Raw genomic sequence first — 20575 nt, forward strand, 5'->3', positions numbered from 1 at the left:
TAAGCCCACCCACTGACTCTATACACGCTGTGATTGGCCCGCTGGTGCTGGGGGTTCTCAGCTCCCTGGCTCAATGGATCGTGCCTAGACCGCCCCGCCAGCCAAATTACATTTGCTGCCGCTAGGGGCGTCTAGATTTCTAGGCTAGTATAACACTGGATGAAAGAGAAAACAACATTCAAGCCTTTGTAACCATTTGCCAGTACATCACACAGTCACACTGACTGTTTCCCAGAAACCCAGAGAGTGTCAGCTTTCAAGAGAGGTCAGGCTTATGATCAAAGTATGTTCTACCACCATCACCAATTTGAAGCACACCTACTGGTTTAGAAATCAGCTTGGGTCGACTCTCCATGTACGGGCACCATTTTGAAATAACGGTGGCCAGCAAGGGACATACAGTATCCAAAATACAGCTTTGTCAAATGGCTTTGTCTTTAGCTAGCTAGCCTGGTTGACAGGCAAAATTAAATGATTTATTCTATGTCCGGAATTGTGTTACATTGGCATCACACTATGACAATAGAGACAAGTTTATGTTCTAAATAGGAGTCTGGAACTAGGGCCATCATCTTGGCAACTAGACAATCTCTTGCAACTGCCACTAGACATGCTGAATGCTTTGCAATGTCTTGCAACAGCTGGTAATGACGTGCAACATTTAATTCATACCGCTATAACAGTTCTGTCTCCTCACGGATCTTTGATGTGAATTGGGCGTTTTTGAGTTTTTGAGCTTTTTGATGTGTAATGGCTACCACAGTTCTAATAGGTTGCAATATCATCCCTAACCACTAGATGGGAGAAATGGTCACACAATGTACCTTTAATGTTCATTGTGCACTGTCCCTGTTGAAATAAAAGCATATTGCTCACTTCTGAGATGCTGTTGGAGGCTGTTGTTTCTACTTCCAGCAGGTGGCAGTGCTATAGTATTCACACTGATAGATAGAGATCTCTATGAGTCTATACTGATGACGTACACGTGCTGTTCATGATCATTTGAGATCTGAGGCACCCACATTCATATAAGCAAATAGCAGCACCACAGTGTCACAATAAACTGACTGCAGTTCAGTTCAGTGAACAGTCTTAAGAGCATGACCATGGAACCATTCAGTGTGTTTACTTGTGTTCACTACAGCCTGGTAACCATGTAATACAGTTCATATCAGGAGTCAAGTTCATATACAGTTCATATCAGGGCTCAAGCGTGTTATTGGTGCCGGGAGGCAATCAGTCCTCACAAGACAGTAGATACACATTGCAGTAACTTGCAGTTCTCTCGTAAGGTCAATTAGAGACACAGACACAACGCTCTTCTCTGTGGGGACATGAGAGTACAGCGACAGCTGAAGCCACATCCTGTCACTGAGTTGCATGCAGCTGAGCCCATTACTGTAACACAAGTCCACGCACACACACACACACACACACACACACACACACACACACACACACACACACACACACACACACACACACACACACACACACACACACACACATCCAAGACAGTAGGTTCAGAGGAAGCTTCTTTCCACCCTACTGAACACTAGCTCAGCATCTCGGTGACAACTAACTAAGTCTCTAATCTATTCTAATCTAATACTGTAATGCATGTATGTACAGTACACACACACACACACACACACACACACACGTGGAACACGACAGTCAATTCACAGCTCTAGCATGTCAAACAGAGATACTCTCTTTCACTGTAGTTTTTAAATTCATCTTCAGCCTGCCCCATCTGTATGCACATACATTACTTCAACACCTCGTCTCTAAAAACAGACAACACAGACAACACAGGTCAACACATCTCTGAGTTAGAAAAACTCTGTCTTCATCCTGTTTTACATAAATACAACATCTCTTTTGGAGTGTGTGGTGTGCAGTGTGGCTAAAGGTCATTACTGAAGAGAAACAAGGGAACAAGGAGGAGCGATGCCATCACAGACCAATGAGAGCACAGCTCATGGACAGACCAGCCGTCGCAGGACATCACAGCACCGAGGACACTCATGTAAACAGACGAGGTGTGTGGTTCCATCACACACAGATCAACAGATTGACGCTCTTCAGAATCTTCCGGGTCGTGATGTTTCTCCTGCTGCTCATTGGACTGATCAGCACCACTGGGCCTACAGGTCAGACACACTGAATGACCACATGCCTAATGACTGTGTGTGTGTTTGCGTCTTTGTGTGTGTGCGTGTGTGTGTGTGTGTGTGTGTGTGTGCGTGCGTGTGTGTGTGTGTGTGTGTGTGTGTGTGTGTGTGTGTGTGTGTGTGTGTGTGTGAAACACAGGGAACCTACAGGAATTTCCTACAGGACAATAATTTGAACATCTGATCAAAGATTGAACTTGTCATACATGTGTATATTGTGTACATCATCAAAAACATAGTTGGTCAGATGTATTTAAACAGCATAGTTGGTCATATGTATTTAAACAACATAGTTGGTCATATGTATTAAACAACATAGTTGGTCGTATGTATTTAAACAGCATAGTTGATCATATGTATTTAAACAGCATAGTTGGTCATATGTGCATTTAAACTGAACAGCAGTGACCTAACAGTGCGAGCAGTGCAGTCTGTTCAACATGAGCTGATCAAATGAGCTCAAAGTGTTGGGTTCTCTTCACTTACCGGTAGATGGCCTCACACTATAGGCTACAGATCCTCATATTATAAACTAACTGACAGTGTTAACACCAATCCCAAACACATATACGATTAAGATGAAGGGGAAATGACAATTAGCCATCTGAAAAGTTTCTGTGGGCAGGTTGTCCACATGGAGTACCCCCAATCTGCCATTATAAGACGGCACAACATGCATTTGCTGGAAGAAAATCAAGTTGTCTGTTAAAGGTGGGGTAGGAGATGTTTGGAGCATGCTCTCTGAAGCATTTTTAACATATTGCTTAAAATACTCTTCACATCCACATTGCAACCAATTAATTAAAAGTTTGACACAAAAATGAAAAGTTTTAGTGGCCTCTAGAATGAGCACTTTACTGGGTGGCACTTTTGTGTGGCTCAGCCGTCTGTAAATGTGCTATAGAAATATATATATATATATATTTTTAAATTAGGTAAAAAGTAAGGTAAGCATATATACTGGGGGAAAGAAGGAAAATAGGGTTTATGACATTTACTAAACCACAAAACATGAAAGTAAACCAACTCATGTTTTTCATTTCCTGTTCTGCAGCACATATTCTTGTAACACATCCTAACATGTCACAGATCACTTCAACAAATTTCAATCAAGACAAGAAAGGGTTGCTGTTGACAACGTGATGACTCTGTCCTACATCATCCCCTCCTGGCTGGAATATGTGTTTTGTGTGTAAGAGGTGTGTTTGTGTTCAATTTCCAGAGCATGAACACAAACACACAGAATGGTCAATATGGGGAGATATTCAATGAATGTGGTAAAAGTGTACTGGCTTAGAAAAGCTTATTGCCTTTTTTATAAGCACTTAAGCACAGATTGTATACTACATTTATAGAGGACAAAAATAGGATTGCATGAGATCCTTGGAACATAGGACCTAGCCATGTACTGTAACCGCTGATATTTTGTACTCAGTATCTAAATCACTGGTCCCATTGGGTGTCATACTGTACATGTATGAACCTGGGGAGCACAGGACCCTGGGGACATTAGGAACGTAGGGGTGACACTGACCCCAAATCAGATCAGGGTGAAATGGCAAAGAGCAACGATAGGAGTCTAATGCATGTGTCCACTTCCAACAGGTGCTCTTTTTGTAGTGCGGGTGTAAATGACTTGATGCCATGATGGCACTGAACTCTTAGACACACTGTCTCACTCATGATGTTCATCACTGTTGTGTCTCTACAGTGTCTGCAGCTGAGCTGTTTGTGCTGGAGGGAGCATCAGTCACTCTGAATGCAACAGGACATGAAGACAAGACCGGCTTAAAATTCATAACATGGAAGTTTCACAAGAGACCTGTTGTTGTGTATACCCATAAATACAATGATGCAGATGTTAGAGATCCCTTCAAAGGCCGAGCAGAGTTTGATGTGAGCACCTTCTCTCTGCTGCTGAAGAATCTGCAGAGGAGTGACTCTGGGCTCTACACAGCAGTGTGGGATGCTGGGGAAACAGAGGATGTTGCTGAATACGAACTTTCTGTCCTGGGTGAGTGAGTGCATCAAAAGATTAGCATGTTGTCAGCAATGCTTGTTTTTTTTTTTTTTAAATGTAATTACAGGGTAATCTCTTACAAGTAGGGATGTCACGAGAACCGATACTTGCGATACCTCTCGATTCCAAAATTAAAAAACACCGGCGATGCCCATTTTTTCGAAGCACCGTAAGCACCGACGCCAGCATAAGCATCGGTGCTGCGACTCTTCCGGAACTGATGGGGGCAATACAGTGTTTCCCACACATAGACTAATTTGAGGTGATGCGCCACAGATTCAGCACCGGCCGCCACATATGGTTTCGTTACTTTTTATTTTATTTATTTACCTATTTTTCAACGCTATTGAAAAACACGCAACATTCGTTAAGCTGAATTTCCTTTCCCTGCTCTCCCTCTCTGTCACTCACGCGTCTGTCTCTCATGCATGCACACACACACAGTCCCCTCCGTGCACACAGCGTCTGTCTCCATGAAAACCAACCAATCATTCCTGGAAGCGTGGTCGTACTGATGCACCTGACGCTGCCCGGTTGGATAGTTCTTCTTCCACATCGTTTGTAGACTATGCGTGCAACTTTACCAAACAGTAGAAGTAAGCTCACTCTCCTTGGCCCGCTCTCGTGCGTGGTCAATGGACACCCGCCCACGACATGCACATTTAATCCAAATAAAACATTCACAATCGTGAACGCAATGACGCACAGAAGACGACTAGCTAAATTGCTGTTTAAAATCCGGTTAGCATCATTAGCAGGCTATGCAGCAGACATTTGATTAAAACTTGCATTCAAGTTGACTGACCATCTCAATACCAATGTTTTTCAACTCCAAGACTTAAAAGGGCCTGTCCCAAGGAGAAAAAGTAGCTTACCTTGAAACTTAAACACATGTGGGGATACTGAACAGTCCAACCAGTAGAGTAGCCTATGATAAGATTAGCCTGCTACTTTGTTTACAATATTTTGAGGCTTCAACCAGACGGCTGAATTTAAGAGGTGGAGTTGTAATATGAATAGTTGGCTATAATCTGCATAAATTTTGCTGTTATGAAGATCAGAAATTTCAGTATATAGAATGTATGAATAGTTACAGAATGTGTGTGTGTTTCAAATAAAGACTTTGCATCTTGTAAAAAAAATCATTCACATTATATGAAAGCAAAGCGATAAAAAGGCGATGCAAGTTGTTGGTTTTTATACAGTAGGCTACAATCCATTAGAAAAGTGATTGAATTAATTATGTGTAAGCCTATGTGATATGCTTGCAATTGGATACTGTATTCTGTTATGCACTGTAGAAATTATATTTCAGTATTCTGCAAATATTTAAAGAAATTCATTAAGTAGGCTACATGGGATTTTAGAAAATCCTTTTTTTATACGGTAGTATCGAATTTGGCATCGAGAATCGTGTAATTTTGCTGGTATTGGCACCGACTACTGATTTTTTGGTATCGTGACACCCCTACTTACAAGTATCTTCTCTCTGTCTCTCTTTGTATGTGTGTGTGTTCCAGAGCCTGCAGCAGCCCCCACTCTGACTGTGGTGTCTAACTGGTCCAGCAGTGACTCCTGTAATGTGACTCTAGAGTGCACAGGACTCAACGTGTCTCTGATCTCCAGCTGTAACGGCACCTTCTGCTCTCAGGAGGGAGGAGACACATCCCTCTCCATCTCTCTCAACCACAACACCGTCTCCTGTAACCATAGCAACCCTGTTAGCTGGAGGCACACCACCTTGGACCTTAAGCCATTGTGTTTCGCTATGAGCCTTAAGAAAGGTACATATATCCTCAATATCACAATATTTAGAGACAGAGACTGTAAAATGTACTGGATAGATTGTGTGCAAAATTTTAAAGTGCACTTCTTTAACTTTGTTACTTATACAGTACTTGAAAGGAGTTAACCAAGATTTACGCCAGTTAATGGGCCCAATTATGGCATCCCAAAAGAACTTGCCCCTAGGAGAGATCTTATTTCTTTCGAGAAATATGTTTGTTAGTACACTTCTTGTCAGTGATAGGAGCACCATTTATTGAAAGTGTAGGAAGAATAACATTAATTGTATTATAACAAAGATGACATTTGAGTAGCTGTAACAGGCCAGAAGGGATAGCCTTTGTGACCAACTTATTCTCTGAAAGGTAGAGGGATGCTAATGGTAGAGTGATGAGATATGTATTCCCAACATGATGGTGGATACTCTCAACTGAACACTTCCTGTGTTGTGTCTGTATCATTACAGGTGATTTGGCGCCCTCTGCTGGAATGTCTCCATGTCTGCTGAAGACCCTGCTGGTGACTGTAGTCCTAATCGCCATGGTTACTGCTGTCATTACTGTTCACATCAGACAGAAAGTGGACAAAGCCAAATGAGTGTGCTCAAACACAAGGACAGCTCCTTCCTCCAAAACAACATGGGAACAGTCGACTTGTAACTTATAGTGATTGTATGGTAGAGATTTCTATCCGGGATACATGATGCTGTTTTTTTGCATTAGTTTCATAATAGTATCTCTTTAAAGATGTTCTGAAGACCAAATTAAATTAGCCTAGTAGAAGTAGTATAATATAAATTCAGCCTCTAAATGAGGTGTGCCGTTTAACATGTTATGATAATATAAGAACCTGTATCGTACAGTGTTGTCCTGCTACAATAAATTAAAGGGAGAAGACACAAGAAATCAAACCATAAAAACAGAATAAATGGTGTTCATTAAGTGTCTTACTGAATGTATAACATCTCAGAATGTCTCTATTAAAGGAGAATTCCGGTGTGAAATTGAGCTTAACTGTACCGAAACATGTTAAGGTGTACTCACAAGTGTTTTAGACGCACTTTCACTCACCCCCAGCATTCTGAACTCCTCCGTTTTCAGCCTAGCTTACAGTAGGCTTGAAGCTATTAGATTGGGCATTACGTAGCCTATGCAGCTAAATCGCTATTTTTAAACCATTAAAAAGGTCCCAAGTAACTCCACACTGCATTGGTAGACTTCTGAGGGTCCTGACATTTAAAACGAGATACTGAGAACTTTGGAAATGCACAGGAAGTTTATTAAAAAAAGACTGTTTACAAGCAGTGCCTTCATAGAATCTCTCCGCTGGGCGCCATCTTGGAATCAAGTCGCGATAAGCCGACTGACGAGCACGAACGAACAGGAAGGACTGGGGAACATATTGCTAAAGTAATTCCATAGGAAATATATAGTTATACTGTCTACATGAGCATGATGAGTAACAAAGCTCAAAATGTTTGCAATATGTCCCCCTGTCTTTCCTGTTCGTTTGTGCTCGTCAGTCGACTTATCGCGACTTCACCACAAGATGGCGCCCAGCGGAGAGATTCTATGAAGGTACTGCTTGAATAAACAGTCTTTTTTAATAAACTTCCTGTGCACTTCCAAAGTTCTCAGTATCTCGTTTTAAATGTCAGGACCCTCAGAAGTCAACCAATGCAGTGTGGAGTTACTTGGAACCTTTTTAATGGTTTAAAAATAGCGATTTAGCTGCATAGGCTACGTAATGCCCAATCTAATAGCTTCAAGCCTACTGTAAGCTAGGCTGAAAACGGAGGAGTTCGGAATGCTGGGGGTGAGTGAAAGTGCGTCTAAAACACGTGTGAGTACACCTTAACATGTTTCGGTACAGTTAAGCTCAATTTCACACCGGAATTCTCCTTTAAGATGCCAGCATGTTGATGTGCAATCAAGAGTTGTCCCATAACTGCTAATGTGGGGCACAGTGTACAGGTCAGTTCATGTTTGGTTGGTAGATATTGATACAAATCAAAACAATGTTGCATCATTATTGTACAACAAACCACATCAACCCAGGTCTGTTTCAGTCAACACTTTATTCCATTGTCATAAAACACAGTAATAAAATGTGTTTTTTTGTTTGTTTTTAATCAATAAGCTTGTTTTGGATTCCACACAGTCATATTTATTGCACTGAATCAGAGATACAGGGTTGACAAAAGCATAGCCTCGACAAAATAACTATAACACATTTGGGGTTTTTTTATGTACACTTAACAGTGTATGCTGTATTATAACACACGTTTGTCTTGGGTGCAAAATTACAAAAATAATTGGAGTTTTTGTAGCCTGGAAGCCAGTCCGAATGTAACCCCACCAACAGATGTTGAAGCTGGGGAGTTCGGTCTGGACTTGCTCCAGTAACAAGCCTCTATGAAAAATGTACAATTGTGCTGACCAATGGCTATGAGCGATGGGGCCTATTCATGACCTGAGTGCGGTGGATTTGTGTACAGCAAAGAGCTCGTCACTAGACATTTATTATTGTGGCTGTTGTTCAAGATACTGACAATACTGGTAATAACAGAAAGACATTTGTTGAAGAAGAAGAAGGATCTGTTGGCTTTTCTAACTTTCAAGGAAAGTGAACTGTAACCATAAATTACAATAAAGCCTGAATGATATGATGACAGAAATGATGAACATACAGAGGCAACAAACATCAAAAAAAGTTTTGTTACAAACTACAAACACTAGTGCATAAAATGTAACAAAGTAAAATACAAAATACTGATGTGAAAAATGTCCAAGGAATGATACTGAGACGAAAGTAGCCGTTGAACTGTCAATACTACAAAGTGACACAGCCTGACTAAGACTATAAGCCAATGCAACACTGAACAGCAGAGTGAATGTATTTTGCAGAATATTTCACCCAATTTGAGATCTGCGCAAAATCTTAGGATGGAGCTGGACATCAATCCACCTTACAGCGTTTTTGGGTGTTGTCATGGAAACTTTTCAGATCTCCTTTTTCTCTCTTGCTTAATTTTCTTATTAACTACCCGTGAAGCCATTGTCACAACCCCAATAACTGTCCACAACTGCCATATTCTTCAGATGGCAGACAGCACTCAGCAAAACAAACATAAAAACCTGAGATAAGCTAAATGAAGAGATGACTGATAGACTCCTGGTTAGAAAAACCCTGAGTTTTGTCAAATAAATAGCTGATGGACAGACTGAGGTTAGTAAAAGCTGAGTTATGGAGAATAAATAGCTGACGGAAAGACAGAATATTTCCCTGACCGCAAACAGTTCAGATGGCCTCTCTCTACAGAATACAGTCTTGATCTTTTCTCATTTATTAACTTTAAGCTAATAGCATATAGGCCTTGTTGAATATTTACTACACTACCCACCATAATTTTCTGTAGTCAAAACAGAATGACAAATTGAACCCACACACTCAGGTTTAATCCACAAAACCAGCTTCGCCAAGATTCTGGCTTTTGGCTCCCGGACTATGATGAGCATAGCTTACTGTCATGGTTATAGGTAGTATATTTAATAGTGATGGAATTTTGGCTTAGCCTATTTGAGAAAATGACAATTGTGTGTGTTTAAGTGTTTAAGTATTGGAAATACTCTAAATACAATCCCTCGATGTATTTTGTTACAAACTACATTTGATTTGTTCCAAACTTAAAACATACAATTGTATACATATTTAAAATACCTATAATAAAAATACTGCATGTTCTGCATCATGTGATCCCTTCTCACTTAGGAGCAGCTTTCTTGTTCACTACAGCGTAGACAGTTTCAGGAGTGCAAGCCGTTGGAGGAACATGTTCTGCTGAAGAGGAAGCTGGCAGTCGAGTTAGCTGCACTGTGTCATAGACCGTTGAGGCAGGAGTGGTACTGCACTGTGAAGGCACAAACACACACAAGCACACACACACGCACGCACGCACGCACACACACACACACACACACACACACACACACACACACATACACACACACACACACACACACACACACACACACACACACACACACACACACACACACACACACACACACACACAGAGGATCAGCAAAAGCATAACAGTCGGTCATGACCATCCCATAGTCTTCTTGATTTCCGTATTTGGTAACACTTTACGATAAGGGTACATGAATTCTCATGAATTCATGCATGAATTAATGCAAGAATCATGCATTATTTCATCCCTGAATATATCATGAATCATTATGACTTAACATGAATTAACTGATTGTCATTAATGAATTCATGCATAAACAACTCATCATCTTAAGCATTAAGTACGGTTGGCATATCATCATGAATCATGATTAATTAAGCATGATCATGATGACTTTTTGTCGGACAAAATTGTGGACATCACTGTCATAGAGAAAAAAGAAAAGTAATAGCACATGAATTCATGTTAACTAAATGTTATGAATTATCATGAGTTAATTCATTAATTCATGCATTAATTATACATGAAAATATCATTAATTAACATGAATTCATTGTCTGTCATTAATGACATCAGGTATGGACAGCAAATAATCTTGAGCATTAGGTACAGTGGGTTAATCATTAAGAATAATGATCAATTACACATGATCATGTTGATTTGATTTGATTTCTTGAATTTCCCCTTGGGGATCAATAAAGTATATATCTATCTATCTATCTATCTGATTTCTTGGTTTTTGAAATGTGTTCCAAGGGGTAAGTAAACTATACATTAACTCATCATGAACTAATTAAGATCATTTTCAGAGAATATCAAAGAATCCACATTGTAAATATAGGCATGTCCTCATTAGCTAAGCATTATATTTTCATTCGTCAATCATGTCTGTGGCCCCTCAAGTAAAGTGATGAACAGATTGTGCTTTAAAATGTGTGAATGAAGTTTATAGTCATGCATAAGTAGACCATTTACATTAATTAACGGTGAATGACAGTGATGTCCACGATTTTGTCTGACAAAAAGACATCATGATCATGCTTAATTAATCATGATTCATGATGATGTGCCAACCGTACTTAATGCTTAAGATGATGAGTTGTTTATGCATGAATTCATTAATGACAATCAGTGAATTCATGTTAAGTCATAATGATTCATGATATAATCAGGGATGAATTCATGAGAATTCATGTACCCTTATCGTAAAGTGTTACCCTGTATTTTTATTCAGTTCACCACAAGGGTTTGCATTTGGACCTAAACATGACTTCCAGTTCTTCACTCATTTGCTGACGACTGTATTATTGGACCGTTGTAGTCAAGTGGTTTAATAAAAAGCTACGGCAGCTAAAGCTATGGCTTTGCTTTCCTCCAGGGCCTGCAAACACCTTTCAAACACCACTAACAACATTGGCATGCTAACTCGTGTTTTGGTGTTGTTGGCAATCTTGTACTGAGAGCCCTGGCAGCTGTGGCCTACTGGTTAGGGCTTCGGGCTTGTAACCGGAGGGTTGCCAGTTTGATCTCTGACCAGTCCACGGCTGAAGTGCCGTGCTGGTTGAGCAGGCAGAAGACTGCAGAGACTGAATTTCCCTCACGGGATCAAAAAAGCATATATTCTATTCTATTATTTTTAGTATTTCCATTCCTGTGCCATTAAGTGGATACTGCTTTACATGGCAGATGGCTAACTGCTCAGACTGAGAGCCAAAGTGATGCAACTTGTTAGCTAACTACATTTACAATCCAAATCCCCACAACTAAGTGGATGCTGTACAGGCTTGGTTGACACTAAGAAGTAAAACCATACAGGAAGCAGGATAAAATGCAAGACAGTAGAATAAAACAAGAAGCTATGAGTTGTGCACAATGTTAATCCAGGCAGACGCAATAATGAGACACTCACTGCAAGCACATCAGAGAAATCTACAGATAAACCTCGCAAAGATTTACTGGTTTATCTAGCAAATTGTGCACCTTTTCACAAAAACATACTTCAAAACAATACTTCAACCAGATTAGCTAACTCTTTCTAAATGGCAGGCAAAATCCAGTATGACTCTATATGCGCCAGTAGTATATTTTATTATTACATCGGTAGTATGTTTTTAACTACATCATACACGATGATTGTACTGTATGACTTTACATGCACATAGAAAAGGTGCAACTTTTGCAGACTTAATTATCAAGTCTTGAAAACTACCTCATACAATGGACATCCTAGAAATAAACTCATCTCTTTATCAGCACGGTAGTTTTCTCACTGATATACAGTAGACAAAACCACCAGGTTAAATTAGCATGAGAGATAATTCATATTGTTACACTTAACATCATAATCACACACATACATTCAAACATTACTCCCTCTTAGACACTTAATATACTCTTTCAATTATCTTCATACTCATATACACACACCGCACTGATCTCTGATAGAGGAATAGAGCGACTCTTGGAAACACTATGCTATGCTTGCATGATAGTCTACAGAATAATCATCTAGGCCATAAGATGACCATACTCTGACTTTATTTAACATAAATAGAGTGAGAGAGTATAGTGGGAGATTATGATGTTACATGTGAATTACCTCAGGATGTAATAAGTTAGCATAATATCATAATACTAAAATAGGGTCTTACAGGAAACATATGTGTTATCACCTTACGCATTATTCATGCTGTTCACTGGAGACTCTTGTTCAAATATCACTGTAGGATTAGACATAAGTAATTACCCACTGAAAGAAATGAATGGCTTTAAGTAATCTAAATCTATATTAGACCTTAGTTTGGCTCAGTGGCTCAGCATATGTGTTTTCTCCTGGACTTTCAACTTCCCCTGACTGCTGATGACAAACCTACACAGAGAAAGAGAGAGATGTACAGTAATCAATAGTTATACAGACTCACAAGTACTGTAGATATTGATCAAGCAGACAAAGTTAAGTTACGTGTAGAAAACTAATGTTTGGGTAAAAAGGTGGAAAAGCTGACAGGTTAGAAATGATGTCTTTACCATTGGCTGACCGCTCCCCAGGTCATTACGCTACATGGTGTGGACAGAAGCAGCCCAGCGAGGGTCATCAGCAGCACAGAGACAGGAGCACCCAGACATAATAATAATAATTATAATACATTTTATTTGGGGCGACTTTCATGGCACTCAAGGACATGACATACCGTTTAATACAACACTGCACTGAAGCTTATGATGGCCTACTTTACTGTGATGTTTATTTTCATTTAACAGCTCTTACCTGGCTGTTCTCTTGTGCTCCATCTGAAATGTACAAAAATATGTCAAGTCATCTGTGAATGTTATTGTTGAATACATTACACAAAAAATGCACTTCCCTTACCTCTTTTTATCTTTAATGTAGCACCCGCCACTACCACTGCTAGTACTAATACTGCAGATACACTAATAGGCACTGCAATGTGGAGGCTACCAGCAGGCTGCGGTTTTTCTGTAGAAACACATGAATGGTTATCTGAGAGTGTAACACTTGAACACCTAAACTGACATTTTTGGAAGTGTGCTCATATTTCTTTTACCTGGGTTATTACGACACAATGACTCAAAGTCTTTGGTGCTCTGACTCCAGCTAACTTTGTTGCCATGGTTACAGAGGACATGGGTGGTGTTGAAAGAGATGAAGAGAAATGTGTCTCCTCCCTCCTGAGAGCAGAAGGTGCCGTTACAGCTGGAGATCAGAGACACGTTGAGTCCTGTGCAGTTCAGAGTCACATTACAGGAGTCACTGCTGGACCAGTTAGACACCACAGTCAGAGTGGGGGCTGCTGCAGGCTCTGGAACACAGAGAGAGAGAGAGAGAACTTGTTTGAACACTATAGACCCATGCTTAGACTTAAGTAACACAACTTGAAGTTTTGTTGCCATAATCTCAAACACATGTACCTATACCTTAAACAAAAGTGCTGCTTTGCACTCTAGTTGCAATTCGGCAACACACTTACTCCTTTATGCAACACACTTGGTCCGCATATGGTGCATACCATACATACTACTCTCTAGTCTATGTCATACATAACACACTTCCTTCAAAAATGAAATCTCAGAGTACCATTTGTTTAACACATATATCCAAAATACAAAACACATCAGGTAATTGCAACCTCTCAAATACACACCTGAACACACTTACTTGCAAAACTGAACACCAATCAGCCATCTACAAAAAGCCCTCAGTTTTGCCATTGGAAATGGTGATGTGAATGGTATATTTCCCAGTGTTGTGTCATGTTTACGTGTGTTTAGAGTTTGAGCGAAGTTTTGTAAAAGGTATTCAAGCAAATATGTTTTATATAAAGTAGACTAGTGTGTTCCTCCTGATCTGAAAGTGTATACATATGATGCAAGTGTGTTTCATTTTGTCACCAGAGTTAAATTTTGACAAGGGATTGTTAGGTTTTGATAGAGTTTCAGTTTGACATACTGTACAGTAGATGTGAAAGGTATATGTCCTAGTGTTGTGTTATGTTTACTTGTGTGTAGAGTTTTGGCACAGTGAGCAAAGTTTTGCAAAATGTGTTCAAGCAACGGGCAAAAACTGTAATAAAAAAACAGTGTTGACTGCATGTTTTTTTTTTTTTGATGCACTCACCCAGGACAGAAAGTTCATAGTCTGCAACATCCTCTATTTCCCCAGTATCCCTCTGTGCTGTGTAGAGCCCAGAGTCACTCCTCTGCAAGTTCTTCAGCAGCAGAGAGAAGGTGCTCACATCAAACTCTGCTCGGCCTTTGAAGGGATCTCTAACATCTGCATCATTGAATTTATGGGTGTACACAGCAACAGGTCTCTTGTGAAACTTCCATGTTATGAAATTTAAGCCGGTCTTGTCTTCATGTCCTGTCACATTCAGAGTGACTGATCCTCCCTCCAGCACAAACACTGGCACAGCTGCAGACACTGCAGAGACACAGAGACAACGAATGACACATCATGTGTGAGACAGTGAGGTTTTGATTGGTTTGACATTAAAGCAGTGATGTAGAAAGTCATTTTAGTTTTTGTTTTGTTGTATTCTGACTGAATCTCCTTCCAGCATATACTGTAAACCGTATTAGCAGACATTGTATACGTAAGCCAGTATATTCAGGATGTCCATGTTTTATCACTCCAAGCCTGCAGTCATGTGAGCAGTGACAGTCAACCTCTAGCAGGCACTGAGTGATATCACATGAACATCCCAATGGCAGCAATGGACAGGCCCTTCTCCCCATTACAGCTCAAACATCAGATGCAGCAGATGTTTTTACGTAGTCCTTCATATTACAGTAATGTAGAACTACTGCAATGCTCATTCATCCTTTCTTGGAAATAAATGTAATGTTTTGGTCTCCGTGTAAATGGGAGAAGACTTGAGTTTAACTTTGGAATGGACTTTAGGCCACAGGAAGCCACTGAGGGAAACAGAAGTAGGCCTGCTTGCACAAACATTACATTTATACTGTTATGTCAGGTCAATTTATATCAGTGGTGCTGTGTAAACATTACATTACATACAAAGTATTATATATTACCATTGATATGTTTATTAATTAGTAATTAGTAATTATTAATACTAACCATCATGACTCACAGTAATGTTAACCCACTCTATATCTCTCTTTCTTCCCCCATACCTCACCTGTGAGGTAAACCTTTACCATCAGCCATCCTTGTGCCTGGCCCTCATCACACCTGAAGTCCCATCCCTATGACTGCCCAACCATCGCCTGTTGTGGTCCCCTTGCCCGGATTCCTGGCCCCGAATCCTAGCGACCCATACTTTCCCTAAGAAAATTGCTAATCCCTATGGACAATTTATTCCCTACACTGGACTATTTGAACTTTCTGACACTAAAATGACCTTACTTTACTGTGACCCTAGGCAGATGGGTTGGGCCCTTGAGTCGTGGATCAACAGTGTTCCAGCCAATAGAGCTCTGAAGTTCACCTACACAAATGGTTCAAAGCTGCCATCCTTGCCCATTTAAGGAGATCCGGGTGTAACTGAAACTAACTAGCCTACTACTGTAAGTTAGTAACGACAAAGTTGCATTGCAAGCTGCAAGTTAGCTCTATGTAAGCCATGTTAACATATCGAAGATCACAGGGGCCACTTGAAGGCACACCTTAAAATATGTCCCTGTTAATTTACAGTAACTACTGGCAGCTACAGTTCCCAGCGTGATACTGTCAACAGTTCATAGCTGTAAAAATGTGACAGTATCATACTGCTACATTTACATTCTGTACTGTACACTACCGTAATATTTATTACAGTTATAAACTGTACGGTACACTCAGAAAAAAAATGCTCCCAGAATGCAACAGCCCAGTCAACATATTCTCAAAGGTATCACATATAAAGCCTTCGGAATTTTAATCTTCAAATAAAATATAACAAATAAATGACAATGGCACTAAAGGCTAAACAGTTGTTGTCATGTAATTGTTCATTGGTGCCACAAACCATCAAGTAGATGACCATCCATAACACACTAAGTCTGTGCTCTAGTATGGCGTCTAATTGCCTTAAAGGAAAGTAATGTTTTTGCTCTAGTGCAGTGAGGTCAGTGTGAATATAATGTAATCTTCCTTTTTTACATCTATCAGTCCAATTTTTATAACATCACCATGGGGGGTTTAATTCTATGGGCCCAGCACTGACAGTGGGCCTTAGAGAGCCCCCTCCCCAATAATACTATTAATAGGTGACCCAGAAATACTGTCAGTCATAGGGGGTAACACTTTATTTTAAGACACACATATTCACCATTAATTAGCCGCTTACTAACATGTCTATTGGTAGCATACTAATCATTAAAAGTCACTAATTAATACCTTATTCTGCAAGACCTTATTCTACCCTTACTAGACTCTTAATTAAGAATTTCCCTTATGTAAGCTCCTAATTACCCTTTATTCATAGTTATTAAATAAGTTGTTGCATATGAATTATGACTTAAATATACATGGCTCAGTATGGGACTTGTAAGGTGGTAGTACCACAAGAACAGTTATTCACCCCTAATAATACTTATCAAATATGGTCTATTCAAATTCAACTAGACACTAAACCACAAGTGCTAATAGTGTGCAAATAACTAATAATTAAGTCTTTGTGATGCCAAATATGTTCCCTATTCTAAAGTTTGATATCTTACAATGACTCACAAATGGCTAGTATGCTACTAATATACATGTTAGTAAGCAGCTAATTAATGGTGAATATGTGTGTCTTAAAATAAAGTGTTACCCAACATTTTTACACTTTCAGCTAGCACCCAGGCTAATGATTTGCAGTGTAATTACAGTAGGTGTTTTCTTTGGCCAGAGCATGAAGTTCACAAAAGTAGCAAATACAGTGCCTATAGAAAGTCATCATACCCCTTTGAAATAGTTACTTTTTTGGTCTTATGGCCTGAAATCAAAACCCTTTTTTAAAAAAATATTTTTCCAGTTAAATTTACAAACATCAAAATAACGAAAAAAATAACGAACAAAAAGACAACAGTTCTGAAAATTAATAACAAAACATTTTTTCATCCCCCTGATTTAATACTTCTGCATTCATTAGAACCATCAATCTGGCAGTGAAGGCTCTGCTTTTTCCTTCATTTACTTGACGGTGAGTGAATTGCACTGCTTATGGGGTGTGTCAGGGGTGGCCCTTCCTAAATTTGTGTATATGAAGAACGTATATGGAACGCCCCATGGCTATGTTCGCCTTGGGCCCCAAAATAGCTAAATCCGCCCCTGATTACTGTAAGCAAAAAACTTACAGTGCAGTAAGTCACCATGCACTCCAAATGAAAACAAATAAATAAATAAATAACTTCAGTGTCAGTTTTTCATTGTTTTAGTACCCTTTGGGTTTTGTAAACATAACAAAATACTTTTCCAACAAGTCATTAGACTGCAATTAAAGTGTAACTGCACCCCATAACTCCACCCACTTCACATTTCTGAAAAAGGTTTTCAAAATGGGCAGGACGTTCTGACATTTGGAAGAGAGTGCAGCACCGCTGCAGCCAATCAACCATGGTGATTTCGTGTCAATCTGGGAATGAGTGCTGCAGACATGGCTTATCACAGGTAGGCTAATCAGGGCAGCAGGTGTTGTTTCTAATTTGCAACGACCCGGTGACATAGATTCGCCAGAGAAGTGCAGGACTACGTCAGCATTCCAATAGCATTTTGGACCAAAATGCCATGGCATGTTTCAACCTGTAGAGGGCGCGGAGAGCTATATCTCTGATACAAAATCATACGAAATGTTACTTTTCTCGGGATACACGATTTTTGTCAATATCAACCCTGGTAATAGTGTAGTTCACCACTTATGACTAATTTCAATCAATCAACAGCTGAAATATATTATACTATACTACTATTATATATTATACTATCTGATCATGTAAGAATATACATGTATGTTTGAGAAACGATCATTCTGTTTTCATGTGTATCTATGTATCTTTATTCATCATTGTTTTATATAATATTCATCTGAGGCCAATTCTTATCAACTGCTGTGACAAGGCAATAAAGTGTATAGTCTACACTAATAAACAAGGAAGATTGCGGAAACATTATTTCTAAAAAAAAATAAACCTGCCCTTAGAGTGTAGCACTGTAGCCTGCTGGCTGCACTAATGATTTATTTTGGGGGTTTTAGTACTTATTTTAGTAGATTTTGAGAAACAAAGATCTCCTTTAACCAACTGTTCTGTTTCTATTTTGAATCAGAGTTAGTTTGAATGAAACAATAGAATCTTGTTTACAAAGAGTTATTTTACATTGTCAATGCACTGGTGACACAGAAATCATTTTAACTTAGCAAAGCATTTAAGTTGCTTTGTATTTTGTCTTTTAGTGAAAGATTCCAGTTGAGTCATTACCTGTGTGAAGCTGTAAAAGATGTAAATGAAGTATGAATAGTCCCAGCAGTGTAGAGAGATGTGTTTCCATGCTGTATGCACACTGAAAGTGGCCGACTTCCGCATAGCAGAAATATTTCACCATCACCCACCCACATTCAGTCACGACACACGAAACAAAAAAAAATCTATAGAAATTAATGGATGAATAAACATATAAATAAATGTGTCATAAATTGAAGTCATAATCTAAAATGATCCAAGATAACAGTAACACACACCTTTGTAACATGAGTGAAGCCCACAAGTTCTATGCCACTCTTACTAACAAACAGTAGAGGACTGAATGCATCTAAGGCATGAAACTAGCTCCTGAGGACCCATGGGACTGGATGTCTCCTCCATCAGTGAATGTGTGAGACTCTCCTGATTCGCCGGTGGCCAGAGAGCACAACAGTTGGATGAGGGGCTGTATGCTATTGTCTGCCTGTCATTTATTCCCCTGTCCACAGAGAACAGGTCATGTGTTCCCCTGTCCACAGACGTCATGTCCATTCTCTTGCCCCATTGCTGTTGGTTCTCTTCATCAGCTTCCCTTTTACTGCTGATCAGTTACAGTTCTAGGGTTGTACACCGCACTCTCCAAAGCCAAGGTGCCAGAAAAACGTCTGTAAGATATAGGAAAAAAGTCTCTGCACACTTGGATCCATGCAAAAAAGTGTATTTTACTTATACCAAGCTTTCGGTCCTAAGACCTTCATCAGGGCATTGCACACCACATACAGAGCAGTACATTTAATAGCCTAACAAGGGTTCAACTGCTGATCAGTTACAGACAGTAAAGAGGGATTTCCTGAACGTACTAACTGAACTCTCTTAACCACTTCCTCCCCAAACCTCAAAGGGCAGAAGGGCCCCCAATGCTCTAGTCCTGTATTCACTCACTCACCATCACACACACTCACACAGACACACCAACTTACTCAATCATCATCACACACACACTCACACAGACACACCAACCCACTCACTCACCATCACACACACTCACACAGACACACTCACTCACTCACCAAGTCACACACTCACTAACCCAACCACTCACTCACTAACTCACACACTCACTCACTCACCCACACACTAACTAATTCACTCACTCACTCTCTCTCGGAAACACACACACACACATACATGCACACACGGACACACACACACGCACACACACACACACATACACATGCATGTGTGCACACTAATCACGTATGGAAGACTATTAGTCACGTCTCACACATCCTCTCATCTCACTTCTCTCTCTCTGGTAACCCACACATCTATAACTGTCTCATGTTCCGTTTGAGAGGCCCAAGGGTGGGTGCACTCAGCTCCTCCACCGCTTCTCTCTCCACATCAGCACAGGCCAGGGGCCTTCCTGTCTTCATGCCTGTGTTCATACTTTTCATTCCACATCTGCATGATGATAATGAACATTTACACAAGTCTGAATCTTTGAATTACTGCATTGAAGCCACAAAGAAACTGGTGGTATTGAGTTGGACCTGAAGTCCTGCCTCCGCCATTGGCTATTTCATGAACCAGAACATGGTCAATGATTATTGCTCGAATTTCATCATTTACAGTATTGCAACTTTTGGGACTTTTTGTCTTTCTCTTCATCCTCTTCCTCCTACCTGCACCCTCCTCTTCCTTGTATCCCACCTC

The 20575-nt window shown here is 40.0% G+C and overlaps 2 protein-coding genes across 10 annotated transcripts in view; one reads left to right on the forward strand and one right to left on the reverse strand.

Moving 5' to 3' along the window:
* LOC134075239 (natural killer cell receptor 2B4-like) overlaps window positions 1–6956 on the forward strand; it is a 68023-nt gene extending 61067 nt beyond the window's left edge. The window contains exons 1-4 of one of the 2 annotated variants that reach the window (XM_062530804.1): window positions 2011–2156; window positions 3889–4191; window positions 5718–5981; window positions 6449–6956. In XM_062530804.1, coding sequence (XP_062386788.1) covers window positions 2108–2156; window positions 3889–4191; window positions 5718–5981; window positions 6449–6579 — 747 coding nt within the window. In that variant the 5' untranslated portion in view covers window positions 2011–2107 and the 3' untranslated portion in view covers window positions 6580–6956. Of the gene's footprint in view, window positions 1–2010; window positions 2157–3888; window positions 4192–5717; window positions 5982–6448 lie in introns of those variants that run through there. The other variant, XM_062530805.1, reaches the window with a different exon arrangement.
* Window positions 6957–8062: 1106 nt separating this feature from the next.
* Window positions 8063–19270, reverse strand: LOC134075238 (uncharacterized). Of its 8 annotated transcripts, XM_062530801.1 has the most exons (10): window positions 19138–19270; window positions 18878–19044; window positions 14592–14897; window positions 13522–13776; window positions 13326–13433; window positions 13224–13246; window positions 12983–13012; window positions 12750–12824; window positions 12628–12675; window positions 9753–9892 (listed from the first exon to the last, which is right to left on the reverse strand). In XM_062530801.1, exons 1-9 carry the CDS (start codon window positions 19146–19148, stop codon window positions 12673–12675), a joined length of 978 nt encoding a protein of 325 aa, XP_062386785.1. In that variant the 5' UTR covers window positions 19149–19270; the 3' UTR covers window positions 9753–9892; window positions 12628–12672. The 8 variants fall into 8 exon arrangements, 5 of the variants coding, with proteins under 5 accessions (XP_062386782.1, XP_062386783.1, XP_062386785.1 ...); XM_062530798.1 differs by lacking the exon at window positions 12628–12675 and having other exon boundaries at window positions 8063–9892; XM_062530799.1 differs by lacking the exon at window positions 12628–12675 and having other exon boundaries at window positions 8063–9892; window positions 18878–18973; window positions 19138–19259.
* Between the last annotated feature and the right edge of the window lie 1305 nt (window positions 19271–20575).

This window comes from Sardina pilchardus, chromosome 2 (genome assembly GCF_963854185.1).
Source record: "Sardina pilchardus chromosome 2, fSarPil1.1, whole genome shotgun sequence".
Lineage (NCBI taxonomy): Eukaryota > Metazoa > Chordata > Actinopteri > Clupeiformes > Clupeidae > Sardina > Sardina pilchardus.